Below are 25,477 nucleotides of genomic sequence, written 5' to 3'. Positions count from 1 at the left end.
AAAATCGCTACTATACATAAAATCCCAACAATAACACCAAAGAAATGTTTATGTTCATATATTCTTTGTGTTTGCATCTGCTTCTCAAACCCAAATTCACCCGTCTGGTAAATACTGAGCAACTGTCACACAGTAAGAAAATGTATTGAAACTGGGAAAAAACCCAACCAAACAAAACCTAAGTGAAGCGCTTCAGACTCTTGTTTTTAACGTGTCCTGGCCTAGAGTGATCCTCACATATTTTGATGTTTTTTCAGTACAAAAATAAAGCAGGCTCTTCGGAATAAACCTCAAAAACTACAACCAAGAACCAAGCAAACAAAAACCCCAATCTTGTGAGGACACTCAAGATACATATCCTACTTCAAACACACGTGTATCAAGTGATGGAGCTAGTCACTTTTCTACTCTACAAGAAAAATGGCTTTTGGTTTAGCCAGAAATTTTGTCCCAGGGCTGAAAAAAAATCTCTCTTGACATATTTTTCATGAAAACTGGTTTGACTCCACAGAAACTTCTGAATTTAAGAAACACAAATCTTCTGTCAGATTACTTTTTTGATTAGAAAACCCATCTACAGAATAGTAGTGATGACTGAACTTGCTTTGTTCTGTTGTACCCACAGCTACCAGAAATATGGCTTAACTGACGATAAGAAGTACTAGTTAAGAAAATACGCTTCGGGGGTTTTTTTCCCCCTCACTTTTGCTTCAAACTCAAACCTACAGCTGGAATTTGACATTCCACTGAAGAAGAGGGAAGGAGGGAGAAAAGGAGTTTTCTTTAATGTGGACACAGGGAAAAAGGAGACTCAAAAGCAAGTTTCTAATTCCTTATTCTTGCAACCTAATCTCTTCATAAACTTGGTTTACTTCTTTAACTTACCAATGGTCGAGCATCTTCTCGTTCTAGTATCTTCAGAGTCTGATCTTCTGGGAACCTTAGCACTGATGTTATGACCTTAGCCATTGTCTAAAAAAAAAAACCAACCCAAAGTCATCTATAAGTAATTTAATTTCATATGCACTAAAATGCTTGGAAATGCATTTAAAAATATATTTGCCCTCAGTTAAAATTTGCTACGAGGTAATCAAATTGGTATGAACACGCAGCAGGGAAGAATACAGTCACTTTCTATTGTAAGAACTCATCATCTTCCCTTACCTATCTACATCTAACTTGCCAAAGCTAAAAGTTGTAGTGCTTTGAGAATTATTTCTGCTGGTTGGTTGTTTAAATATACTTCCTCTTTCAATCATACCAACTTTCAAACAAAGCTTTCCTAAGTTCTTGTAGGAACCAGATCTCTATCTTTTCCAATTTATTTGTTCTCCTCTCAATATCCATCATATTTTAGGAGCCTGATTGCAGGCAATGTTGTAATGGCATCTTCTCGTTAAATACAACGTAATGTCCAGGGCAAATAAATACATATATGTGTCTACAAACACATACATGCATATAAATGCATACATACATACATTTATTATATATATTTAATTTAATCAAAGCAACTGAAAGACAGAATCAAGACCTAAAGCCAATTTACTTCAGCACTGATTGTTGTTAGTTGCTCTTATTAATCAACTGCAAACTTCAGTAAATCAGAGTTAAAAGGAAAAAAAACCTGCACAGTTTTATAATGCAAAGTTTTGAGGCATGTATAGTAATGTTTTGAAGTAAGAAATAACCTCAATGAGTGAAAAAGGTTAAAGTTTTATCATCCAAAGAAAATGTTTGTGTTATGACATACAACTTCTGAACCTGGTCAGTCTCTAAGCATCAGTATTGTTACAAGCTAGTAAAATTCCAACTTAGGAATGATTTCACAGGCTTGCAGCATACAGTAAGAAGCCTACTGTGCAGGTTTTTTCACTGCTTTGAAGGGTAAATGAATACTATCTAGAGAAGGTATACAGATGAGGGAGCACTAAAAAACATCTTTAAGCAACAATTAAAGAGATATTTCATCATCTTCAGAGCTACTAAAAAGCTAATATTGTGCATACCAGCTTTCACAATAGCACTCGAGTGACGACAGGACTTGTGTTAATAGACCCATACCTACCTGTACAGGTTTTTGTCTCCATCGGTACATCGGTGAGAGATGTGACAACCCCGCTCCCCCTGCCACTCACCTCGGCGTGTTGACAAAGTTACTAAGGTATGGATCATGCCTCTTTGGGAAAAAAGTGTGACAGCCTATCGAATGCTGTGCCAGTAATAAACAGCATGTAAGGAATCACAAACACACGGCAATTCAAATCCATACAGCACGGATGTAAAACTGTATTCTAGCCTCAATCACGTGTCACCATATACAACTTCCCATACCTTTGTCTCACGACCCATCATATACTCAAAAAACGCTTTCCTCAAGTATTCAAACTCGGCAGGCTCCTCAGAGAGGGAAACGTCGGCATGGTGAAGGTTTCCATCTGTGTAAACAAAAACAAGAGAACATTTATACTGCGAGTCACTCATATGAATCCAAGTTTCACCAACGGCAGGCAACTGGACAAGAACAAATGCTGGGTTCTGCACCTGGGATAGAGTAACAACAAACACCGAAAGGGGTCTGGGGGTGCTGGTTGGCAGGAGGCTCGTCAGGAGTCAGCAGTTGTGCCCCGGCAGCCAAGAGGGCAAACCGCACCCTGGGGATTCTCTGGTTTGGAGAGGAGGAGGCTGAGGGGCGACCTCACTGCTCTCTGCAGCTTCCTGGGGAGGGGAAGGGCAGAGGGAGGTGCTGAGCTCTGCTCCCTGGTACCCAGCGCCAGGACGCGTGGGAATGGCTCAGAGCTGTGTTGTCAGAGGTTTGGACTTCACAGGAGGAAACATTTCTCTCCTGAGAGGCAGGGCAGGTCAAACCCTGGAACAGGCTTCCTGGAGTGGCAGTCAAAGTCCCAGGGCTGTCAGTGGTTGAGAGGCATTTGGACAATGCCATTGATACCTTAGCAGTGAACTGGTCAGGCCCTTGGACCCATCACTGTACGTCCCTCCCAGCTGAAGTAGCCAACTATCAGTGCCCACGGGAGAGCACATGAGCAGTGCACGTCTGCTTCTGTCAGGGTCCTGGGGGTGCTCACAGGCCTCAGTGGCCGGGACCGGCCTCCCCGGGACCCCCGGCCCCCCCGTCTCCTGCCAAGGGCCCAGGGGACGTGTCTGAGCTCAGCCCGGGGCCTTCAGTCCCTGCCCGAGCGATGCTGTAGCTGTGCCCGTCTCTGCCCCTGTCTCCCGGGGGGCTGGGACCTGCTCTGCAGAGAGCTGCTCTCCTGGGGGGACCCCTCAGACCCGCCTCAGAGCTGCTCCTGCAGAGCGCTCGGCATAACGCGGGGTAACTCTGCTGTTCTATTCCCTGCGCGCACCATGACTCCAGTCACGAGGAGACGGTTATTTGCCTGAAATGCCAGGGGATTTCAGCTCCAAAACCACTTTCAAGGACACATATTTCAAAGATTACAAGGGGAACTGGGATTTTACTTATTACTGTGTCAAAGCAGATCATCTTGCAAAGGAACTCTCATCACAAGAAGAGTCAATGTCCAAGCACGTAACACAAGACAGATCTGTAAAATCCAGTATTGTTCACGAGCTTTAAAGTCATAAAATGTGTATCTAATTAGCCAAGACAAATGGGTAATTCCTCCCTACCCACTTTTGAGTGCCACTGCTTATACCACTCTCCCCAGAGAAAGCTTAAGAACTCCGATATAGAGCTCTTCTAACTGCATGACATAAAACCAAACCCCAAACAAAATGCTCTGTGACTCCCTCATCTGAAATCACACACCAGCTCTGCTATAACAGAGAAGACAAAACGAGGGTAAGATGCCATAAAAGTATGATACAAGTGTTTGAAAGAGACTGACATTTTAATAAATTGTCTAAACCAAAGCGTATCTTTCAAGCAAACAACTTACTTGTGATGAAAACAGTGTACTTACCTCTGTATGGTGTTGCAACGGAGGTGACGTTCACATTCTTCTCATAGTTTTTCAACTGGTCTTCCAGTACATGAATCTAAATAGAGAACAGTCAAAATGATGAATGGTGTTCACAAGCAGCTAAAATAAGCATAATTGACAGTTTTCGGTTAAACAGAATCTCCTTCGATGAAATCAAAAGACATTAAAAACTGTGTTATTAAAAACTTTCCCTAAACTACTTAAGGAAATGGGTGTACATGTGTATATACACACGCAGGTATCTACAGCAAATGTTACGCACGTATATGTATTCACATATATATGTACACCTGTCTACTCTAAACACATAAGCATACATAAAGAAAACATGACAAAAATGCCGTCAAAAACACATCAACAATTAACCTTTCCTAAGATTTTTTTTTTAATAGATGGTCATAGAACTCTAGTTAAAAATCCTCAATACCTGGCGTACTCAGCTCCTTCTATTTACTCTTAATTTGAGGTGGTTTTTGGGGGGTGGTGGTTTTTTCCGAGGTTTTTTACATCAAGAACCATAGAATCTTACAATAGCATGTTTAGAACCAAGTTCGCTGCGAACTCCTGGTTGAAATGTTACTGGAGCAAAACTATGTTTGTCTGCAAGCATCAAGCAGACAAACTGTTCCCTTAGAAGTAAAAGTGAAAGCTCTTAGCACAGAAACTATGCAAACAGACTGCATCCCACATAGAACAGAACCTTACTTTAAGGGCCGTGGTGCCTATCTGGACAGAGCCTCAGAGAAAGGAGCTAGGGAGGGAGGCTGACCTATAAACACTGTATTTAAATCCTTCAAAAACAACCACCACCACCACAACTCTAGTAAAGCTTAAAATTTCACTCACTCGCTTCCCTCTTTTCCACCTGGAACACAAACTGTTCAGGGACCCAAGGACCTAACCCTAGCACATTTACTAAGTAATCAGAGCTGGAGCTTAAATTTAGTGTTCTTTCATCAGCCAGCTCGGTATTTTTGGCTTTGTCCTTTTCTTCAACTGCTTTCTGCTCACTGAGCTGTTCCTCAAGTCCTGACTGCTCTTTCAGGGCCTGATTAAGATCACCTTCCCATTTTTTCAACTGTGTTTTCAGGTCACTTTCCTTATCTGACAAAGCATTCACCTTCGACACTGACTGCCTTAGTTGTTCTTGCAGTTCCTTCAGGGACTCCTCCCTTGTCACCTGCTCTCCCTTCAGTCGGGTTATTTCTGCTCTGGAGCCCTCCTTCTCAGCACTGCAGGTGGCAAGTTCCTCTTTCAGGTCTCCAACTTCCTGCTCCTTCTCTTGCAGCTCCATTTCATGCTTTTCCTGGAGCTCTTCAACCTGCTGATGGAGTTTCTCTTCCCAACTCCGGGTAATTTCTACCAACTCCCTCCTGTGAGCCTCAGCAAGACTCTCCAGCTGCTCTTTGTGATTACATTCTAGTTTTGACACAGCATCATTGATTCCAGCTGTGCCGGCATGTGCCATTTCCAACATTTTGGCATTGAATTCGCTCTCTTTCTGACTGAACTCCAATTGCTTGTTTTCAAGCTCTTTTTTTAGTTTAGCTTCCTGCTCCGCAAGTTTCTCCAGTGACTGCCTGAGTTGGTTGAGTTCCTCTTTGAGTACCTCCTCAACTCCTCGAATAGACATTGCATGCTCTTTTGACATAACTTCAACCTCTTCTTTGTGCCTTTTCCTCTCTTCTTCCAATTCTTGCCTTGCTTCACACACTTTACTATTCAATGCAGAGAGCTCTTGTTCCAAGGCATGACGAATTTTTAGTGCTTCTGATAGCTCAGAAGACAGTGCTTCGAACTCTGCTTGTTTCACATCAAGTTTTTGTAACGTTTTTTCATTCATCTCTTCTATGTGTGCACGGAAAACTGTTTCTTTCTCTTTCAAAATTGTAGCTATCTCTTGTTCTTGTTTCTCTCTCATTTTTTCCATTTCAGTTACTTGTTGTTGCTTTAAGATTTGAAGTTTTTCTGTCCAAAGCTTTTCCTGCTGCTGTTTCATGTTTTCCAGTTCATTCTTGTGCTTTTCAACTATATCACTTATTTCCTTATTGTGCTGCTTTTTTTCTTCTGATTGCTTTCTGGCCTCTTCCAAATACTTTGCAAGAGAGCTTTCCAGTTCAAGAATCCTCTGTTAGAAAAAAAGTTTTAAAAGAATATGAATATTCATAAGGCAGCAAGATTAAATTTTTTCAAAATCTCACCAGGTTCACATAACTACAAGTAACTTATTCCATTATTTTTAGTGAATATTAACTCTTTATGGCAGCCTTTCATTCACCTAGTTTCTTCTCAGACTTGCTTCCATTATGGTTAGTTATTTAATAAAAGGTTTTCTCTTTCCTTGTGGTGAAAACACATACAATAAAAGCTTAGAAAGAATTTAACACAAATAAAATAAATTCCCGTGACATTTACGAGATACACATCCATTTTTTCTTATTAAGCTAAAGTGCCAACACATAGGATGAAAGACATCAGGAGTCTACACGAGTACTACCAAGCTTTGTACACACCTACTGATTTATCTTAATTCCACACATCTCGTGGAAATTCTGCTGTCAAGGTAAAATGCTTCTATAGGCAAAACTTTCAAACTAATATTAGGGAGTGGCGGAATAACGTACAAACTTGCATTGGCAGATAATGCAATCTGACCCATTACATAAAGCACGGGACACTTCAAAAATTTAAGCACATTTTCTTATTTACTCAAGGATCTTTGTAAGTGTGTGTACGCTAGCAGTACCCAGGAGTTAAAGAGCTTGAAGTTTAACTCTCCTGTAGAACATACATAAAAATTATGCGGAGGGATACAAATTAATGTATCATGCCATGATAGAAAGTGAATGCAGATGTGTGTTTTTTAAACACTGTGACATTAAAACAACCCAGTCGCAACAAATCCACAGTATCTGTAAACTGTCACACTTAGAATATATACTAAAAGGAATTCCTGTAAACATCTACCCCTTTGGAATCTTTACTCACAGTTCTAGAAGTCTTTACTTCTTGATGCATCCTCTGAACCCTCTTGTCACACTGTGACTGTATTGCTTTCTTCTGCAGCTCTAATAATTCTAAAGCTAGGGACCCTTGCTCCTCTTGTTCTTGAAGGGCTTTTAAATACTCAATCCGGTTTATTTCCTGTATCAAAAATTATGATTAAAACAATAAATACAGTCATCACACCTCCAAAAACAGCAGAATTGAATATTTACAAACAAGTTAATAGGAGTCATACACTAGGCACACCTGTATTTTCACCACAAGCACAGAGTTTGTATTTCGTCTGTGTAAACAAAACCGTTACAAATCACTTCCATTTTCTCTTCTTGGGGACCATTCGCCTTTCTATGAAAAACCTAATGCAATCCAGCCTTCCATTTTGTTTTGTTTAGCATGATTGACAGTAACACCTTAGAGGACTAAAGGTCTGTTCTCACTTGCTTCCATTGCTAAATTATTTTCAAGCTTCTAGTCCTTATAATTAAAAAATAACCTGAGAAATAGGTGGGGAAAAGAAATAGTCAGGAAGAGACTGTCAAAGTCCCTCAGTCCTACTCACCAGCCATCATGGAGGAGCACAAAAGAGAGTCTACTATTTGTTAGGTAAAATTACATGATCTAAAGTGGATTACAGCTTGTGAAAAAGAACAAAGAATCCAGTGATTCCTCCCAGCCTGGCCTGGAAGGAAATTCTTTTCTGAGGTCAAACACTATGAAGAGTTAACCCTGCTCACATAATACAGCACCATCGGCCACAACGATACCAACACTTTTCAAGTAACAGCCTCATTCTTTGAACCTCTTCTACTCTAGTTGCTCTGGCTAATCGCCAGTGATCCAGAGGAAGAAATTTTTAAAAAATGTCTAACAAAAGGAGTTTTAAAAATAAAAGAAGTCTTTCCCACAAGATGCAGCTGTTAGTGAGCAGGGAGAGTGATTAACTGTCATTATTCAGCCTGTATCACCATAGCTGCTTTCCCTTCATGCTGCTGAAGAGGCTGTCTGACCTCTTTGACTTTTGGAGGACGCTTTGTATCTCTGAGAGCAGAAGGACTCTCGCTACAGAACAGGGTCAGATTAAGACTTCTAGTTCCACCTCACACTCAGAGAAACACCTTTCTACACATTGCAGGGATACTCACAAGAGCTGCCTTCATCTTGCCCTGGAACGCCTTTTCTTGGGCCTGTAACCTCTCATTTAGCTCCCGATCTTTGGCAGCCATTTCTTTTTTGTGGCATTTTTCTAGTTCAGCAACACGCTCCTCTGAAGACTTCTGTCAATCAGTCAGAAAAAAAATGTCACATTCATATTCAATAACACTTTGTATTATTTCTCATGAAGAAAAGCAGTGCAACAGAGAGAGGAAACCGGAACCATCTCTTTGCTGCCTTTGAGTATCAGTCACTTGAACGCTTCCTACTGAGCCCTGACAGGGGCTATTTTCAAGCTTGAAGTTGTCCATCTTCCTTCTCAAGTCTTTCACAGCTCTACCAAAGGAAACACCAGATCTTCTAAAGACTCATCTACCAAGGTGAACTTGTGTGTTTTCAGTGTCAGTGCAAATGTGATCATAAATTGGAAAAGGAACTTCTGTCTCTAGCTTTCCCGGCATTCTTGTTATTTCACGTGCCAGAAAGTCAAGTGATGATACCCTATGTAGCCAGCTATCTACAATCTATGAACATGCTTTATTTAAGAATAATGTAATGCAAGGAAGTTCTCCCCCTAAAGCATCAGTGTATTCTCTTAGAAAAATTACTAACATCACAAATGCCAACACAAGAACTGCCATTTACAGGTGTTTTCATTCACTGATTTTAAACTGTTAGAGAAAAATAAAATCTATATGGGGAGTTTTCTGTTCTGTCTTAAGTAAATCTTTAACCCTAGACATTAATTTTTATAGAACTTACTAAATCGAAAATTTTATGACGTTATGATATACTAATGTATTTTACAACTATAGTTTAATTGTAATTGAATTATTAGATTAAAAGCCAATAGTACAGGGTGAGTCTCAGCTTTTACCTTCATAATCTCAACCACCTCTTGTTTCACTCTGATTAACTCCCGCTGAAGATTTACCCTCTCTTCCTCACTTGCCTTTTCTACTGCTTTGATTTTTTTATCCGTTTCTGCCTGCAGTTTCTTCTGGGCTTCCTCTGCCTTTTGGGCAAGACTCAGAGCCCTCTCAAGCTCTTCAAAAGCTTCAAAGAAAAAAAAGTACATGATAGTCAAGAAAGATCTATGTCCCTTTTGCTCTGTTTATTTCACTCTGTGTTCCCCTCTGATGCTCTGGAGTCAGTCCCAGTACTTGCCATGAAAACAGGACAGACAAATTCAGAGGTTCAGTTCGTCAGTCTTACATGCTATAGTCCAGAAGCACACTCCCGCACAGGAAACGTCCTGAACCCTGATTCTCAGGGCCCAGATACTTGAATTATTTCCTAAGCACTACAAAAGACATGACAGAAAATCTCTGATCTGAGCCTTCATATCATCCTAACGTACAAAAATCATGGCAGATGCTGAACAAAGATAACTGAAAGATGCATGTTCACCTCTGTCCCTGTCTTTCTATGCAGGATGCCAATGACACATTCATTATGTATCAGCATTATAATGTCCCTTGCTCAGTAATCAAATAGACGCAATACTGGGAGTCCCGTAACTCCAATAACCTCCTGGTGTGAGGGGACACTTAGATTACTCAACAGCATGAATATCAAAATGGATCTTTGCTTTTACTTTTTCCTGGGGAGGGGAGGGGTAGTCGGTGTGTGTGGAAAAAAAGAGAAAGTCTGGCAACTGGTGTCCTCTCTGAACTCCAGGCACAGGTCCTTGCTTATGGGGGACAGAATCTCTTAATCATATTGAGTGGGGAGAGTAAAAAAAACCCCTTCCATCAAATACAATAATTACAATACTGTCCTCATTTCTGACAAAGGCGAGACGCATCAGACTTGAATTCTCATGAAAATTTAGTCTCTTTGAAGGGTTATCCTGTCCTCTAGCTGCCACGCTCTTTTCAAAACAACTGTCTCCTTCCAGGAAATATATCCTTACTATGACATGTTCAGCCCTAAGTATTGTTACTCCATCATCAATAACAGCAGGCTTCTTTCCCAAAATTCAACATCTCTTCAAAAAGCTGCAATACCTACCATTGCTTCCTGGTTCCACAGGAGTTTCTGTGCCGACTTCTTTTGTTGGACTTTGAACTTGTCGTTTAGATGGGACAGTCGAGTCAGGCAGTTCAGTGCGTATCTGACCATTCTGTAACGTCTTTTTCAGCAATGATACCTAAATAAAATGTTCTTTTTGTTAGAAAAACCCAAGGATTCTAAGTAGATCATGTTTTGCTCTTCAGAACTAGAGAGAGTTAAATAAATTGGTATCAGCGAGTAGAGAAAGGAATAATCTGGCTGAATTTTTGTAGCATTTCAAAAATCAGAATTGTTTCCAATTCACAAAAATAGTTTCAATATGAGTGGAGAAAAAAAGACCAATTAAGCAAAACACATAAATTTTGCCAAACTCAAACAACTGCCAATGTTATGTTCTTGATAACAAAGACAATACAATGTAAGCACATATCAAACAATCACATTTAACACGAGTGAGATCGTGCAAGGGTATCCTCTACCACGAAGATGCATTTATTTTCTAGATAAACATAAATTCTCAAGAAGCTCAACAACATCGCAGCAATTATAAAAAGACATGGACATGCATGATAGGAAATATGTAATTTAAAGCAAAAAAAAAGTAGGAAGAGCAGTTTTAAAGCACATCTGTTGGGTAAGGTATCTCACCTGAGTTTGCAGGACACTAATAAGTTGATCCTTTTCTTCTAAGGAAGCATCAAATTCCTCTTGGAGATGTTTCCTTGCTTGTTGTGTCATCTGGAGCTCCTGAGAATCATAAACAAACACATCTCAAATGAAACTAACATGGGAATTTGAAAGGTTTATCAAAATACTGTGAAATATTAGAAATGCCTCTTCACAGTTGTGACCCTAGAATACAACCACAAAGTGGGTATTTCTTTTACTATACAACATTCCACACCACATAAGAACATCCCATTATTAAACCAGCAAGAGTCTAGATCTAATGCAGAATTATCCAGAATTCTTTTGTTCTAAAACACAAGTTTGTGTAGGGATCGCTTCATGCCTGCTCCCAAAAACCCTTCTGGAAGTTGAAGACTGCACTTCAGTAAACTCGGTTCTTCATTTAGCCACCAGATTAAGTCAACTGAAACAGCAGAAATGTCAGTGTCTCTCATGCTCCTCCAACAGGCTAGCACTCTAATATGACATATGGCACTTAGAGGAGCAGAAAGTTGGCTTTTTCATCCCTCAAAGGGGTCTCAAATCAGCAAGTCAGGGGATGCCAAAGAACTGAACTATGTGGCTTTACTTGCTGCTTAGTTGCATTCATTTGGCTGAACACCTTTAGAAACTTCCTCGACGTTACCTAAATGCATTACTAGGATCTGTGTAATCATAAAATACTGCCTTAGGGAGGTTTCTTCTATTTCCTTCCTGTGCTTTTAAAGTTTAAATATTTCAGTTCCTTTAAATACTTACTGCTCTAATAGAAAAGAAATGTATTTAAATTGATTCACATCTAACTCCTTATTGAGAGAATGGGAACCAGACACATTTCATGCACTCACTGTAAGCAATTTCCCAAACTTGTATTCTTTTTTTTTTTTTTTCCTTCAATATTTACTTCATCCATATATATCTTCCCAGTGATTTACCCAGGAAATGAATGCTTCTACGACCATTATTCTGCACAGATCGCTTGTATAAAGCAAGCGGCACCCGTAAACGTGGCTTCTGTGAGCCAGGAAAAGATAAAGGACGACAGAAAGGATGAAAAAGCAAACAGGAGACAAAACACAGGGCACTAAATGCTTCCTGCATTGCTTTCCTCTAACTGCAGATCTTGCTTTTATCCATCTTGCTGCCTACCCCTTACCTTCAGCCCTGAATCCCGGCTGCCAGAGCAGAGCCTGATACCAGCTCTGAGATCCGCAGCCGTGTGAGCTGAGCCTGCCCAGCCACGCAGGCAGGACAGTGCTGGGAGCTGTCACCGGGAAAACTATTCCTCTCTCTGCCCAAGCAACTATATCCACTTTGTAACCATGCCTTGCCTCAGGGTCTCAACAGCTACTGATCACGCTTCTGCCTTGCGCTCCTGAGCTTTAGAAGCAATTCCGTCCAAGCCAAGGAAAGCAGCTCAGTGCAACAACAAGTGACAAAGAGTTTTACTGAAATCAACATCGAAATAGTCTTTTTGGGTCCCCAAGTCCCTTCTGATCCTTGTCTGACAAGGAGAACTCGGAAGACTGCTGCTGAGGAATTATTCTTAACAAGAGAAAACTAAGGTAAGCAAAAGACACGTTGACAGCCAGGGACTATTTCACACTGTCAGCTTGGTCTCAGAGAAGACTTAGTTTATTCCTACATGGCCCTCTTAAAAGGAACTTCTCTGATTCAGCATATATATGAGGTAAATGGACTGCACGATGAAGAAAAAGATTTTTTAACTTCTGATAACAAATTATTACATCAGTGAATGATCTATTTGGTACCATTTTAGCTCCCACAATGGCAATGTACCATTTGATCTGTAACTTTTCTTTTAGGTCTGTTTTACCTCATGCTGTAACTTGGGCTTCTAAAAGACCAAAAACCTATTTTTTGAAGGTCTTCAATTAATAAAAAAGATTTCAATATTAGCTTTGAAGGAATGTTTAGATCTACAAGACTTACAAGAATGGAATTAAATTTTATAACAAATCTATATAGAAATCTACGTGTATCAGAAATACATATATTTTTATATACATATATGAATCAGAAAGGCTGTGATAGCAAATGTGAAAAGTAAGCAGGCACATGTTCAACCCTTCTTCATAGTGAAAAGCTTTAACTCTGGTGTACATACATGCCTTCCAAACTTTACCAAGTACCAATAAGCTGGAAAACCAAACCTACTGGAGCATGCGGATAGAGACTGAACACAGAATGAGCTTCTTTCATTTGACCTTGTAGTGAACTGGAAAAAAAGCCACTGGCAAGCCACTTCTGTCAGGAATGCTGTGGGTTTTCCCCTCCTATGGGCTGACAGCTTAGCTTAGGACAGAGCAAGAGCCCAGGCACAGGCTCCAGCTCAGCTGAGCACCACACGCTCAGCACTCTGGCCCCCCGTTCGCAGCTGCTGGGGCAGAAACAGCACAGATCCCAACCAAAATGCTATCCCCATGGCTTACACAATTCACAGCCTGATTACCTGGATCACACCCTGCACAGCTCAAGTAGAAGCTCCACAATTTGTCGGTGACCTCCTCTGAAATCATGTTGCACCGGGGCAGCCCCTTGCAGGCGAGCAGGAGCCTTGGGTACGTGCATGTCCGGATGCTCACAGTCACATCCCTCACCCTCCAGGGCCAGACCCCGGCCCTCGTTCGCGGGCGAGAGACGCCTGACTGCCTGGAGCTCGCCTGCCTTCAGGCACAGGTGGGACCTCACCACGGCCCTGCACCCTCCACAGCAGCGCTGCTGCTCGGCACAGCACACGCCAAAACACGAGTGCAGGCACAGAGAAAGCCCCTGGCTTTGAGCCAGCTGGTACCCAGCTGCCAAGTGAGGTCAGAGCATGGACAGAGAGGCCCTCGTGCACCCATCTCTGAACCGACGCTGCACTGGCTCTCGGGGCAGTGAAAACGCTTCCGTTTCGCATCCTGCTTCACCAAAGCTTGACAATACGGCTTTGGTCAACTTGCCCTTTTCATTTGTTCTGCCCGATTGCCTGTCTTTTAATTAAACTCAGCAGGTTTATTATCAATACCCTACACATTAGAGATTCTCCTTTTAATTTCACTATAACCTAAGCAGACAACAATCATAACACAACCCACCTGATCTCATGATGCAAATAAACTACGCTACAAATCCATAAAAGCAATGGAGACATTATAATGGAGATCAAGTGTGCAGTTTTTAAAATTCTATCGTTTTTTTATACTGACAGTCATTAAAATTTTTATTTCAAAGTGTCTCTTACTTGTATTTGCCTAACATTAGCCTTTCTTAATGCTTAATAGAAGAGCAACAAGTTGCACAGGGACATCTACTGCTGGACCCAACAATACTCTAAGAACCACACACATTTCTACCTATTTCCCAATGAACAGAAAAGCAGTTCAGTCGGTACGATGAACTGCTCCAACTTAAGAGGATGACAATAAGCTGCTGAATGGGAAACGAGTCAGAGAAACAACCCCATATAAACAAATAAACACAGGCGGTAAAAAACCCTGCTGCACGACAGAAAATATTTTGTAAAGTGAACAAAAAAAAGCTAGGCAGAGAAAGAGCCTATGTATGTGTGGTATAAATATTCAACCAATAAAGTAAATTACCTCTCTCAGTTCTCCAATTCTGCGGAGTGCTTTACCCTGAGTTTGACTCAGAATGTCCTTAGAAAAAGAAAGAATAAACATCAGGCTTATTAAATGTAACTTTATATATAAAGCATAAATAAATCCACAGAATTCTGCTTCAGCAGAAGAATTAATGACTTGAATTTTTCTTTCAAGTCAAGCTCAATGTGGGTTATCATGAACTGCCAACTGTGGGTTGGCAATCACCTGAACTCAGCTGATGCAATAACAAAAGGCTGGATTACAATAGCTTCAACGTTACTTTGACAAACCAGTATTAGCTTATTCCTCAGAAATCACAGCTAAGGAGTCTTCTGTTACACACACACACATAAACAACGTATTGTGTAAACACACACACAATGCACTGAGAATTAAATCTGTATTTGCACTACACATTCTAAGAGGATAAAAAGTAATGCTTACCTGTAGCTGCTGCTTCTCCCGCTGGATAACTTGATAAGCAGACACTAGCTAAAAAACAGAAATCAGGTATAACGTTGATAATGCATGCACTTACAGCTATCACAGTAAATTGCTTAGTTTTATCTCTATCTGCATTTTCAAACTCTTATCTTCATTTGAGAAAGCTCTTCTGACACAAACATACTTAAATTTAATCAATGTTTCCTCCTTCCATTTAGAAAATATCTCCAATGTCTTAAAAAAATAAAGCCTACATGTCAAAACAATAAGGTCATTCAGCATTCATGCGCTGTCTTCCCTTCACTGAAAAGACCTCCAAGAAGAGCCGTGCTTCAACACAGGCAGTCAAAAACCAACCGTATGAGAAAGTTACATCCCACACAGCTACCCTACAGGGGTGTACATTTGTAAGGGTTCACATCCCAGAGACCTGCAGTGAAAGTAGTTTTACACTGAGTGTATGTTAAAAAATACCCTTACAACTCTAGAAAAAAACCCAACTCTCTGTAATAACAAAAGTTGTCATTCCATGTGCTCTGCATATACCCAGCAGGCAAAGGAAGACTGGAAGCGGACAACACTTCTCATTGTAAGCCGACAAAAGGACTTCATGAGTAACTGCACAATTCAGTTTAATTAAAAATTTGATCACAATTGCCTAAGTTATCCAAAGCTTAAGTAGCATAATGGCACTTGGAACGAGAATATGCTCTTTCCAAATTGCTGAAAATTTAAAGGAAAACAAAGCCAAAACTCCAAGCCGAGAAATCTTTAAGTCAAAAGATCTCTTCAAAATCCTATTTAAAATAAAAATTTTTCAGAGTTCAAAATTACTTCTAATTTCAAAGTCATACTCATTTTACATTTAAAAGAAAACTAAACCTTCTATGGATGGTTTCCCTTCCCATATTTTTGAGATGCTAACTTTGGATCCTACTTTAAATGAGAAAAACCCCAAACATCTTAAATACTCCTTATATATTGAAACTACATTCTTCAGAGCTCTGGCAAAACAATTCTTTCCAAATGACCTCAGAAACTCACAACAACTGAAAAAAAAAACAGCAAACCCATAAGCCTTTCTGATAGAGAAAATTAAGAGTTTCTAGACAGACTACACTAAGAAAAACCAACAGATCCACCAAACATAACCAACAACTCGAAGAATTTTCAAACAGTGGCAACACTGTTTAGATAAACTTTTTAAAAAATTTGTCTCCTAATACTACCTGGAAAAGAATGAAAGAATTAATAGGAGACAACAATTACTGAATTAATGGAAGATAACTGTTTCTTCAGGCATATGTTGAATACTGTAATTGCTGTACACATATTTTAGATTCCAAGGATTTTGACACTGACAGCCAAAGGGCTGCACAGGTATTTTTGTACTTGAGGGCAGTAAACACTTGAACAACTGTAAAAGCCAGTGCAAATGTCCAGATTTAAATACAATACACACACAGACTCCCAAAACCCAAAATCCAACACCACCACGTTGAAACCTTTACTTTTCCCAACAATTTGAAAAATTAGTAGCAAAACTACTTACAGCATTGGTTTTCATTAGAATAGCAAGAGAAATAGTCCTTGAATTAATGGCTTTCAGGGAATACCTGGAAATTATGGGGAATAGAACCTCCCTATCTGAAACAAAACGCCTGCCTATCGCGTCTGCACAAAAGAGGCACTGTGCACTTCAACAACAAGTTCCAGAAGAAAAGTCAGTTTGCTGTCATGCGAGTACGAGCCCTGCTCACCTCTGTGCTGAACTCCACCCCTTGCTACAGGCTTTCAGCAGAAACCTTCATAGGCCTACTTGGTGTAAGGAACCACTAATTAGCCTCTATTGCTGACAACATGGAATTATTTACAAACAAGAGAAGAAAGGGATTTCCCTGTTTTATTAACAGAAAAGCATTTGACCTATCTGAACCAAATATAACTAGACTTGCAATCACAACTTCCAGGTTAGCTCTAAGTCCATCGATTTGCTCCAGACAGGGAAACAAAAAGATGAGCCACTACTGCAGTATGTGTTGGCCTCATCTTTTTCCCCTCTCCACCCACCTAAGTCACTCACAACACTGCCTACCTCTGAGCATTTTCCCCAGCAACTGCACCGTCGCTGCAGCATCTGCTCTTTGCTGAGGCTGTCCGCGTTTCCCACAGGCTCTTCTGTTTCGCTGTCGGTGTCAGAACGCGGATCAAGGTTGGGACCAGCTGTGTCCAAGTCCAGCTGACTCAGTGAGTCTTTCGAAGCAGCGCCTAACAGGGACTCCTTGGAAGAAGAACAGAACAGGGACTCCTTAGAAGAAGAGCGGAACAGGGACTCTTTTACTGGGCTTCGAAACAAAGACTCCATGGAGGGAACTCGGAGCTGCAGCCTCTGGGCCAAAGACTGAGTGGCACTCAGCTGCAAAAATTCAAAGCAGATAATGACTTTTGCACTGCTTTTAGGCAGACACACATACTGAAGACCGGGAAACAGACACCTGACCTGGGCAAAGGAACGACTGTTGCCTAACACATGCGTGACACCAAACAGCTACCACGCCCTTAGAAGAATCGTCTCGTGCTGAAAAATAAAGCATGCAACTACCACATGTGGGCAGTTTCAGATAGCAACTAAATCCAATAAGCTACACCTCTGATTTAAACTTCTAAAATAATGTATTTCTGTGTAACCCCTTTAAAAAGTGAAGAACGTGCAATTAAAATAGTTGCATTTACTGTTGTCCCAAGTTTTTTTAAAATATTGTGACACACTTCTTGATGTAGTAAACAGAAGACTGTACTTATCTCAAAGACACAAAAATATTTTCCTATGATTAAGAGAAGAAATTTATTGTAAAAGCCTGTGTACAAGTTCGTTCTAGCATGCCGTCTTAAGCAGTCCTTTTCTTATTTTAAATGGCTTTATGATTTTTACATAAAATGCAATTATTGCTTTATGCGGCTGAAGTACTCACGCTGTTCTAAAACAAAAGGTTCTGTGCTACGGCACCATACGCTGCCAGTGCTACACAAGGGATCTGAAAGCATTACTGCACAATGTTGCCCTCACGACCACGTGTTGGGACGCACGGACTAGGAGTCGCTGCTAATTCCACTCCAGCAAGCTAAACTATTTCTGAGACACATTAAAGAATGACGCCCACCTTTACCACTAGTGACAAATTCTCTGAAGCCTGTCAGCTCTTTTCCTTCAGCTAGGAATTCGCTTTCAGGCCACGCCATATGCCCTGTGCTGGCGGCCTCCACGCGCAGTGAGACGCACCTCAACACAAGCAGCCTGCAGCACGCCATCACATACCGCTAACCTGTCCCTGCAAAAAAGCTCCACGCAGCAGTGCCAACCCTGAACACCAGCTAATGGGATTGCACACAAACACAACACCCTGGTATCCTGACAGGCTGCCTACTGGGCATCCCTCCTCCCGAATGAAGGTACAGATTGGGCACTTACACCAACATAATACAAAGACAACACAGCGGTGAAGAAGGAAACAATTCCCCCTTGTCCTCCCCATACCTGTGGGGAGGCTTGTCCAGGTGGGTATTTCAGCTGTACACTTATCATAACCATCCATGTACCTGCTACACGATTACACCCACAGCTTCTGCTCTGTGGATACGCAGAGAAACAGACAGAAACGTAAATGTAGAAGAGGAATGATTCAGTGTAAAAGGGCCTTAGAAATGCTTGACAGGGAGCAAACTTAAGACGTACAAAAATAACAGAGAAGAGAAGAGAAAGACATCAAGACAGTTAAGGAAGGCAGGGAATTGAGCAGTCACCCAGGTTCAGACAGAGCAAAGAGAACAAAAACCAGCCGTACAAGAAGTCTGTTTGGATTTTGAAACTGCACTTCACCTGGCCTGAACAAAACCTGTATTCTGCTCCAGAGCACTGTCTTGTTGCAACTGATTTATTCCTGGTGGATAAACTGCTCTTACTGGGTTTGAAACTAAAGCACTCCTACCTTTTATTCTCGTCTCCATTCCCTGTTCTTTTTCGCTTCCTAACTGGAGAGCTAATAATAAGCTTATCTATCTTCTGCTTTATCATTTCCAAAGCATCTACTCTGCTACTACCGGACTGACAGAGGAAGACCAATACTTTACCAAGAACTACAGACTAACGACAAACACTGCTTTCAAAAATCACATATTCTGATACCATAAAAATAATTAAAAGAAACCACAAAGGGTTTGTAAATCTAATTGACAAGAATACTTTAATAAAATTTAAGACCTAATTTTAAAACACCAGATTAAGTAGATTTATGGAAAGTAAAGTGTAGCATTCATAATGGAATTTAAAACAAATTTCAGGTGTCACTGATCATCTCCTCAAGAAAACGTGGTGTTAAGAATTCAAGGGCATTGTTCCACTGCAAGAGAACACATCTTTTTTGTAGCAAAACCCAACACCTCAATTTTCTGGTTGGGAACTCAGCGCTTCCTCTGACAAAGCTTACAGAATCACAGAAGTTCCCTGCTTTACCCCACCAGCCTATATTTTCACAATCTCTAAATCAGGGCTTTTTTTGCTTGTTTTTCTTTTTTAAATCAAGCCACTGAAAAAAAGCTACACTACTCAATATTAAAAAAGAGGAGTGCAGATTAACTCCTCAGCTTCCTCAATTGTGCAAGTCATGGTTACCCATCATGTTGACAGTGATTTTAATGATATTTTACGATTGATCATTTAGACTCAGTTTGGTTTGGGGCTTGTTTTTTGTTTTTCGGGTTTTTTTTTTCACATTTGATAATGATTATTGGTATGGTTAGAAACATTCACCATGGCTCAGTTCAAGCCTTCAGGCTCATCTACCTCAAGTTACCTGGGCAGTTAACTGGATTCCCCCAACTTTTCAACCAAAAGAGGCATAAAAAACAAAGTTAGTCTCTCTGAATGTTACTTTGGTCCCACTGCCTTGCTGAGTTCAGTTCAGAGGTAAGATTTTCAAGACCTGAAGACAGACTTAAAAGGTTTCCTATTCTGGGGGTCAACCACTACAGCTTAAAGGTCTGTTTTACTCATCTTAAACACTTCATTATTTAACCAAACAATTAGACTATTCATACCTATAAATGCACAGAAAACAGTGAGACTGAGGCAGCAAAAAAAAAAGCTAATCAAGGAAAAAAAGTTAGGGTTTTTTTTTTTTAAGTTAAAGAACACAGAAAAACTGTTCTCAACTGACCTCTTCCTCTGGTGTTAAAGTGTCTTCACGATTCCCATCTGGGAACAAATAGGTCTTCCTTCTGTTCCGAACTGGTAAACGGGATTCGGAAGGGACCTACACAGAGATCACATATATCCAGAAAAATATTAACAGCGGAACTAATTATTCCGTATCATAATTTACTTCAACAGTTACTAACGGTAACATCTCAGTAAAGTCCAGGCGAGATGTTCCTTTTAAAGAAAACAACCAGCTCCACGTACTGTCTGTGGAAAGTTCTACTTTACTACAAAGTCTCCAGAGCAGACTACATCATGAAGCAGCCACAACAGCACGTCACAAAATCAGGTAGTTTGATTGTTTCTGACCCTGGTCCTTTTACACCAGATTTGAAACACAAGCCTCATAATACTTTAGGAACATAGTACAGTTGCTTCAGGATAAAAGTACTGCAAACTGACAGGGATTGAAGCATTTCCATATGCAATACCATCTGATTCCTTGAAGAAATTAAAAAAAAAAAACCAACCCTGACCAAAGAGGAAACACCCCCACTTACAAAATTGAATCTAAACAAAGGGCAGAAGAAGGTGACACATTTTATGTCAATAGGAACTTGTTCCTGTCAGCACTGAACATCTATTCAAACAAATTTCACCTCATGCTGAGTGAGGCTGCAACAAGCCAGACCGACCCAAATCAAACATAGTTTGCCAGCCTCATATTTCAAAAATCAATCTCTTATGTACAAAGTAACTAATTACCAAGATCTCTCATTACGTATACTGTACAATATAAGCAGAATGAACAAAGTGTTGCCAAAAAAAAAAAAAAAAATTACCCTAAATCCCTTAACGCTTAGCTGCAGAACCTTCACTGAGGTGGCATACCTAAAATCTGCCTTGCAAAATGCCCGTCTCACAAGACAGACTTGGATGTTCTGAAACATGATTGACAATCAGACCACTGAAAGGATTACCAAGAGAGACAGGTGTTTGGAGCTTACACTCACTTTATAGCCTAAATCTGTGGGTACGTTTTGTAAAATTTGGATACTAATGATGTAACTCCAGCATCATAGACCCCCTAAGATTATTCCAAAATCAATCATAGTTTGACCAAGTGGACCCAATATTCGCACTTGAAAGTCAAACCCCTCAACTAGTACCGAATAACCATTCCCCATGGAAGCTCTACGTCCTGCTGAAAAATTTCACACCAAACAATTCATACCGACAGCCTACTCTCTCTTACTCCTGCTCCCTAACCTAGCACCAGTGATTTAGAAGAGAGAGCTTCTGGTGCTCACCGTACAGGAGATGAAATATTTCCAGCAGTTCATCACTGCTTTGCTAGTGTTCAGGGAGAGTATGAATCTCTCTCTTCACTCTGGCCTTAGCAGTGCTCCACTACTGCATTGACTTCTTGTCAACTGGCAGCTGAGCAGCACTCTGCCCCTGAGCAGCACTGAGCTCTGCAGCACAGCCACCGAAGAGCTGTGATGTCACACAAGAGTTCCACTGGAAGGGATCCATAGCAACCACCTAGGCCAAGTGCCTGACCACTTCGGGGGTTCCCAAAGCTAAAGCTTCGCATTAAGGGCATTGTCCAAAGGCCTCCCAAACACTGACAGCCCTGGGACATCAACCACCTCTGCAGGAAGCCTGCTCCAGGGTTTGACCACCCTCCCGGAAAAGAAATGTTTCCTCATGTCAAGTCTGAGCCACCAACCACCCCACCCCCCCACCCGGCAACACCTTTGTAGTGCTCTGATTGGAACCCTCAAAGCTTTAATATGAATAAAATGGGTAATCGGAGCATCTGTCTAGCCTGATTTGATTGCCCTTTTCACTTTTGTATTGACATGCTGTGACTTACAACCACCACCAGATGACAGTGTTCTAGAAGATTACAACGGCCTCTGCAGAGTCGGTCGGGATCAGGAATGCAAACCTGGACCAACAGTGGCGGGAGAGGTTAAAAACACTCAGGTCAGGGAACTGACAAAAGCCAGTTTCTACATCAGCCCTATAATCCTTCCGTGTACAAACTACGGGCTGCTCTAAGTAACTTGTTGGATATCAAACATTACATTTCTTTACCATGTGGCCGACTTCACGGTTCCCTAGCAAAGAGTCTCTTTGCTGGTTGTGTATTTGGATCTTCCCCTGTGGTGCCCAGGTATTGGTCTGATCTCAGCGAAGGGAAAACTGAGCAAAAACGTTCATTACCAGCCCTTGCAATAAAGATAGGGAGTGACTTGAGGGGAAAGTCAGATTGGTGTGTTCAAAATACACAGGGCTGTGAAAAGAGCAAGGGCGCTGTCGGAGAAAGCTGAAGGCCTACAGGCTGCGGTTGTTTGAACTGACAAGACGAGAGGAATTAACTCACTTCGGAGTGAAGAAAAGCTGACGGGCATTGTGCTCTGCACCTTGGGGGAAAGGAACCTCTCTGCTCTAGTGGGAAAGTTGTCCAGAGATCACGTATCGTCCCTCTCTTTCCAAAGGTGCAAAGGGCAAACTCAGGCACTGAAGGCTACTAAGAAACCCTGCAGTAAACTGGCTCACTAGCTAGGACTGCAGGAGGAGGAAAACTACGTGGATTTATTCCACTGCAAGACCAAGAGGCACCTTCTTGTGAATGGGAATACAAGACACGGAGAGATTTAAAAGCGCGTGACAGGATTTGACCCTGCAAGAGTCTCTTATTTTCCCAAAACCAAAATCTTCATTTTATCACTGGCTTGCTAAGTGGCATTTCCTTTCTGCTTTGTCTAGAGTGTCAAAACCTTCCTCCTAACTTCCATTTCGCTGTAATTGTACTTTAAAAGCTCTGGATGCCACAGAAAGGGAGTCGATGCTATAGAACAGCAGATCCTTTATAGCAACGGTGACGCTAGTCACGAGTTTGATTTTAAATGAGCTGGCAGGAGACTCTCACTCAAGTACTTTCATTCTTATTTCTGTAATCACGATATTAAAAACAAAACACACACCCCACCCCACCCCCCCCCCCAAACCAAAACTAAAACCCCCCAAACAAATTCATATGGGCAGGGACCTTGTATCCAAAAAGAGAAAATAACTTGTCCCTGAAGACAGAGCTTCTTCAAGGCAGAGGAGTGTGCTGCTTCCAGGAAGACCTGGGTTCTCTTCCCAGCTCTCCCAGTGCCCTGGTCACCCACCCTGGGCTATTTTGCACCTCAGTGCTGCTACTGGCATTTTAACCCAGAACTTTGATGCTGCCCAATTTCCTACAAACACGGGGTTAGTTTTCCTCTGTGCTTGCCCAACCGCTGACAGGAAGGCCAAAGGAAGGACTGCTTCTTTAGCTGCTTTTCGAGAACACCGAGACACGCACTCACGGAACGCAAGGATCTCCCTCCCTGAGGCGGCGCCGCACTGGGAGGAGCGCGGGCGGTGCCCGCCGGCGGCTGAGCCGCCGCTCCGCTGTCAGGAGGGAGGAGGAGACGCGGAGCGGCCGGAGCCGTAACCGTGGGATCCGCCGCCTCCAACCTCGGCACCAGCGCGGGGGAGCAGCCGGGCTGTCCTGCGCCCCGCCAAGGGGAAGGTGCACCCCACCCGTCCTCTCCCGCGGCGCCCTCCGGGGCGCGGAGGGAGCGTCTGCGGGCAGGGGCGAGCCCCCCCCGCGCCCGGCGGGCGGTCGGCTCCCGCCGCCGGTTTTTTTCCGCCGTTTGCTTCCGTAGACGGCGGCTGGACGCGGAGTTGCTGAAAGCCCCGGCGTTCCGTCTCGAGGGGTACGGCAAATCCGCGCGAAGGCTTGGTGTGCCAGTGCCAGCGACAGGGCTTTGTAAGCATTTGGGCGACGCCGGGCCCGCTGCGGGTGTGACAGTTTCATACACGAGGTTCACAAGCTCGTTAGCGCCAGGTCGTTAATGACCTTGCTCGAGCCTTGGGCTTGGGGAAGCTTCTGGCTGCAAAAGGCTCGGCAGCGGCTTCTTGAAACTCTGTGAAAACCTGTCTGCTGCCAAGAAAGTCGCCTTGTTTTCACGTAGCCCGCCCCGAAACCTTTTGAGCCGTGTCTGTAAACACGGAGGGCTCTGCACGTTGTTTACAAGCAGAGTGCCGGAGAGGGGACAAGGCAGCGTGTGCCACCGTGGCTGTTACTATCTCTGAAAGCGGGGGGGATGGATGTTCTTGGCCGCTTTAGGTTAAAACCGATAGCTTTAGGCCCTCGGGTGAGGTTTGCGTGCCTGTGTTCGGCCCGGCCCGTGCAGATGCCGCGCGCGGTCGGCAGGGGCTGGCACTCCCTGGCCAGCAACGGCGCCATTTTGAAACCTGCTGCGTTGACGGCGATGCTGTGTGCAGGCTGGAAACGCACGATGCTGTTTGCAAGAAACGCTGAGCCGTGTGGTCCGCCGTACGGCACCACGCCAAGGGGGCTGCATGCCGTCATCACAAACGTCCAGAAGAGCTTTCACTGACATACGCTCCTGCCAGCTTTTCAGTAATCTGAGGAGAAATGCAGGCAGGAAACTGACCAAAAACCCCACCAAGATAATACATCCACAGGAAACAAACGGCTGCTTTCACTCATTTTTTGCTACATGCTTTTTTAAAAAAATAATTGTCTTACAAATTTAGAAGCCAAAAGCCAAATACAGTTTCATAATTTTGTTGAAATAAGAATGAGCAAAACCGCGCAGGGTACGCCGGGGAGCCTGCGCTCTGCCACCAACGCACACCCTGTAAACAAACCCACCCCCTTTATAGTCTTTTCCTAATACATATTCGTAAGATGGGTGTGTTTAGTCTGCGCAAGCGTAGTGGAGTTTTCTCGAATCTTCTCAGATTCCCTGGTGGTGTTGAGGGGGGGTTCTCTGGTGTTTTCCCACTCCTCTTCCCACCAAAACGAGGGTCCTTCTGGTACTTTTCCATCAAAACAAGGGTCTGCCTGATACAAGGCTCTCTCTGGTAGTTTTTGCGCTAGGCGCGGTAACAACGTAGTCAAGACACCAACATAGCCATTAGATACAATGAGATTACAAAGCCTCGAACCGATTTTAAAGATAAAACCACAATAGCTTTTAACATATATACATCATAAAATATTTACAACACATACATTTGTATTAAAGGTCAATATATTTCATCAACACGAATCATCATCACATTTATTACAGAATCAATCACAGAATCAGCTAGGTTGGAAGGGACCTTGAAGATCATCTAGTCCAACTGTTAACCTAGCACTGACCGTTCCCAACTCCACCAGATCCCTCAGCGCTGGGTCAACCCGACTCTTAAACCCCTCCAGGGATGGGGACTCCACCCCTGCCCTGGGCAGCCCATTCCAACGCCCAACAGCCCCTTCTGCACAGAAATCCTTCCTCAGAGCCGGTCTGACCCTGCCCTGGCACAACCTGCATGCCATTCCCTCTTGTCCTGTCGCTTACTACTTG

The 25,477-nt window shown here is 42.4% G+C and overlaps 1 protein-coding gene across 1 annotated transcript; it reads right to left on the bottom strand.

Moving 5' to 3' along the window:
* Positions 1 to 915: 915 nt before the first annotated feature.
* Positions 916 to 23,913, bottom strand: LOC141956716 (golgin subfamily A member 4-like; the record flags this gene model as incomplete). Its single annotated transcript, XM_074897519.1, has 15 exons — positions 23,420 to 23,913; positions 20,615 to 20,624; positions 20,074 to 20,169; positions 16,956 to 17,276; positions 14,861 to 14,908; positions 14,414 to 14,470; positions 10,788 to 10,886; positions 10,137 to 10,275; positions 9,001 to 9,179; positions 8,114 to 8,245; positions 6,954 to 7,109; positions 5,086 to 6,093; positions 3,945 to 4,020; positions 2,335 to 2,438; positions 916 to 972 (listed from the first exon to the last, which is right to left on the bottom strand). Coding segments are annotated over exons 1-15 (2,976 nt in total), but the record flags the coding sequence as incomplete, so codon positions are not given.
* Positions 23,914 to 25,477: the final 1,564 nt, after the last annotated feature.

Source organism: Athene noctua, chromosome 2 (genome assembly GCF_965140245.1).
Source record: "Athene noctua chromosome 2, bAthNoc1.hap1.1, whole genome shotgun sequence".
Lineage (NCBI taxonomy): Eukaryota > Metazoa > Chordata > Aves > Strigiformes > Strigidae > Athene > Athene noctua.
The sequence above is the reverse complement of the archived record's forward strand: the minus strand, read 5'-3'. Positions and strand labels throughout refer to the sequence as shown.